Genomic DNA, 3,003 nt, shown 5'->3' with positions numbered 1-3,003 from the left:
TGAGGCAGTCTAACATATCCAATCGAACCCATGAGTCCAGCCGAGACCGACAGAGGAAGGAAAAGGGCTGACCCAATCGACCCCTCTATAGCCTTGGTCAAGCCCAACTGAACCCTCTTTAGCCTAAAACCAACAGAAGGTGGAGAAAAGAAGGAGAATGGTAGAAAACATCAGCCCAACCCTGGCTTAATAAGTGACCTTTAATGGCTACTTTCTCTCGCCAATAAATTGTCTCAAACCAATTTTTTCACCGATGATTATTCTTGATCCTAACTCCCGAGCTAATACTCCTAGCATGTAACAATTCTTGTCAATTCTAATATTGAATTATAAAATTTTAAAAAATTAAATTATAAAAAATGAAAAAAATTAATAAATTCAATATTTCAACATTTTATGAGGATATGAACAGTGAACACACACACATGTTAAATCAAACATGTACAAATTCATAAAACAAAGGACATGATCAATAAGAGCCAGCAGGGAAGAAACGGTGAGGAGTTGTGGTGGTAGCACTGAATGAGAAAAAAAAAATGGTCTGAGCCCACATGCTCTTTACAGATGGCCTTGAGAAGCTTCTATAGGCCAATTGAAACCTCTAGACCATTTCCTTTGTTTTCCCCTGAATATGTGGCATTGGGTTTCATAAATACACCGGACCCGACGATCAAAACTTTGTCTGGTGGACTAAATTGCATCATTTAAACATTTAAAGGGCCCGATGCATAATTTTGACTGTGACACCTAACAGGCCTCCACGGTCCAAACTTGAGGGAATGGGGCTTTCAGCTAGTTTTGGGTTTCATTCTCGATAATGGAAGCTCCATCCCTTTTCTAATAATTCAAGTTTAAAGTCTTCCTTCTAAAAGCTCCATTGTGCAATTCAAGATTGAGTGTAAAAGAGGCTCGGGAAGTCATTTTCGATAACATTGACATACAGTGATATTTTTTTATTAACAACATGATTGTACAGTTTAACTTGTATATATTTTGATTAATTTTATGATCTTTAAAATTAATAATTATATAATTTTTAGTGTTTCTAAAAAAATTCAAATTCTTAATTATTAAAAAATAAATTTAAAACCTAATTAATTGATACTAATTAAAAGTGGTCCTCTTCCAAGCAGTAGCGACCATGTTAAAGAAATCAACCCATGCATGCAATTTATATCAATTTCTTAGAAAAGAGATTGATTTTGAAAAAAAAATAACACTTAATATAGGGGCATCGTTAACTTTTTTTTTTATAATTAATATGAATATCTGAACCAGTTTAGGTGTACTAAGATTAATTCCACAAATATTAAAGTTAACGACTATATAAGCCTTTAATAATCATTATATAAGTAACTAGGAACTCGAATCTAAGATAACAAAAAACAAACTTTTTAATTTTAAATTATCATTACTATACCACTATCTAAATAGTTAAAATTTCTAACTAATAAAATTTTAAAAAATAATTATTTTTTTATTTTCTGGGCACCGTCCAAGCCCACGACATTCCATCCAAATGTGATGTGAACTTAAATGGGTAGAGCCCATGTGTATGAGCCTAACTAAGATCCTCTGGTCAGTCGCCGAGAACCACAAAGGTGGTCATATGCATCATAAAGGGGCTTGAGGCAGAGACTAGAAGCCAAAGCTCGACTCGGTGACAACCTAAAATGAACTAGTATCACACAACCATGTCCTCCCGAGGATGAGATAAGGTCCTGGAGCTTCTTCCACGTGGCAAATCTATTGTGGTGCCTAACGATAAGGCTAGCATTCCAAGAATTTCCACCCTCATGTGGATAGAATGGTGTCATGTCATCACATATCGTATCCAACGGTCACATTTTGTTCAGTATCAACCACGATAGCTTGTGGCCATACGATATGAGATAGACAAGTTGAAGCATTATAAATACGGTGTAGCAGGAGTACTTTAATCTTGCAAAACTAGCAAAACCACATATAGAGGGTGTAATAGCTAATTAGCTTGTAAGAGATGGCTTCCTCTGTGATTTCATCGGCGGCCGTTGCCACAGTTAACCGCACCCCGGCACAGGCCAACATGGTTGCGCCATTCAACGGCCTCAAGTCTACCTCAGCTTTCCCGGTCACCAGAAAGGCTAACAATGACATTACTTCCATTGCAAGCAATGGCGGAAGAGTTCAATGCATGCAGGTAAAACCTTTTAAACAACTTTGGTACAACGTTGTTAGTTTTATTCTACTTACTTGGAATTAATTAGCTTTCTGCGCTCCCTTCTTTTTTTTTTTTTTTTCTTTTCTTTTTTTAAACAAAAAAAATGCGTATAGGTGTGGCCCCCAACAGGATTGAAGAAGTTCGAGACTCTTTCTTACCTCCCTGATCTCACTACCGAGCAATTGGCCAAGGAAATTGACTACCTTCTTCGCATGAAGTGGGTTCCTTGCTTGGAATTCGAGTTGGAGGTGATAAGTCCAATCTCATAATCATACAATTTTCACTAATAATAATTATTATTATTACAAGGTGATGATTAACCATATAGAGCATGTTTGGTGTTTTCTGTATTTTGATGTGCGAAAATTAAAAATACAAAAAAAAGAAGAAGATTTTCAACATATTTCTGATCGAAAAACAACTATTACAATTTTATATGACCAGCATACTAAATTAATTGTACCTGTACTTTTACATTGAACACATTATAATTACAGGTAACTTAATTAAGCATTTAAGCGGATTCTTAGTTCCTCAATATAGTCACATATAAGGTTTGTGATTAATTGTTTATAGACACCAACTTGTAAATGTTTGATTATGCAGAAAGGTTGGGTCTACCGCGAGCACCACAGGTCCCCAGGGTACTATGATGGACGCTACTGGACTATGTGGAAGCTACCCATGTTTGGATGCACTCAGGCATCTCAGGTGCTGATTGAGCTCGAGGAGGCGAAGAAAGCTTACCCTAACTCCTTTATCCGTATCATTGGATTCGACAACGTTCGTCAAGTGCAGTGCAT

General features: G+C 36.4%; 1 protein-coding gene across 1 annotated transcript; it reads left to right on the top strand.

Moving 5' to 3' along the window:
* Window positions 1-1,999: 1,999 nt before the first annotated feature.
* On the top strand, window positions 2,000-2,992 carry LOC105119284 (ribulose bisphosphate carboxylase small chain, chloroplastic-like; the record flags this gene model as incomplete). Its single annotated transcript, XM_011017408.1, has 3 exons — window positions 2,000-2,179; window positions 2,314-2,448; window positions 2,807-2,992. Coding segments are annotated over exons 1-3 (501 nt in total), but the record flags the coding sequence as incomplete, so codon positions are not given.
* Between the last annotated feature and the right edge of the window lie 11 nt (window positions 2,993-3,003).

The sequence above is a fragment of the Populus euphratica genome, unplaced genomic scaffold (genome assembly GCF_000495115.2).
Source record: "Populus euphratica unplaced genomic scaffold, PopEup_1.0 scaffold2732.1, whole genome shotgun sequence".
Taxonomy (NCBI): domain Eukaryota; kingdom Viridiplantae; phylum Streptophyta; class Magnoliopsida; order Malpighiales; family Salicaceae; genus Populus; species Populus euphratica.
The sequence above is the reverse complement of the archived record's forward strand: the minus strand, read 5'-3'. Positions and strand labels throughout refer to the sequence as shown.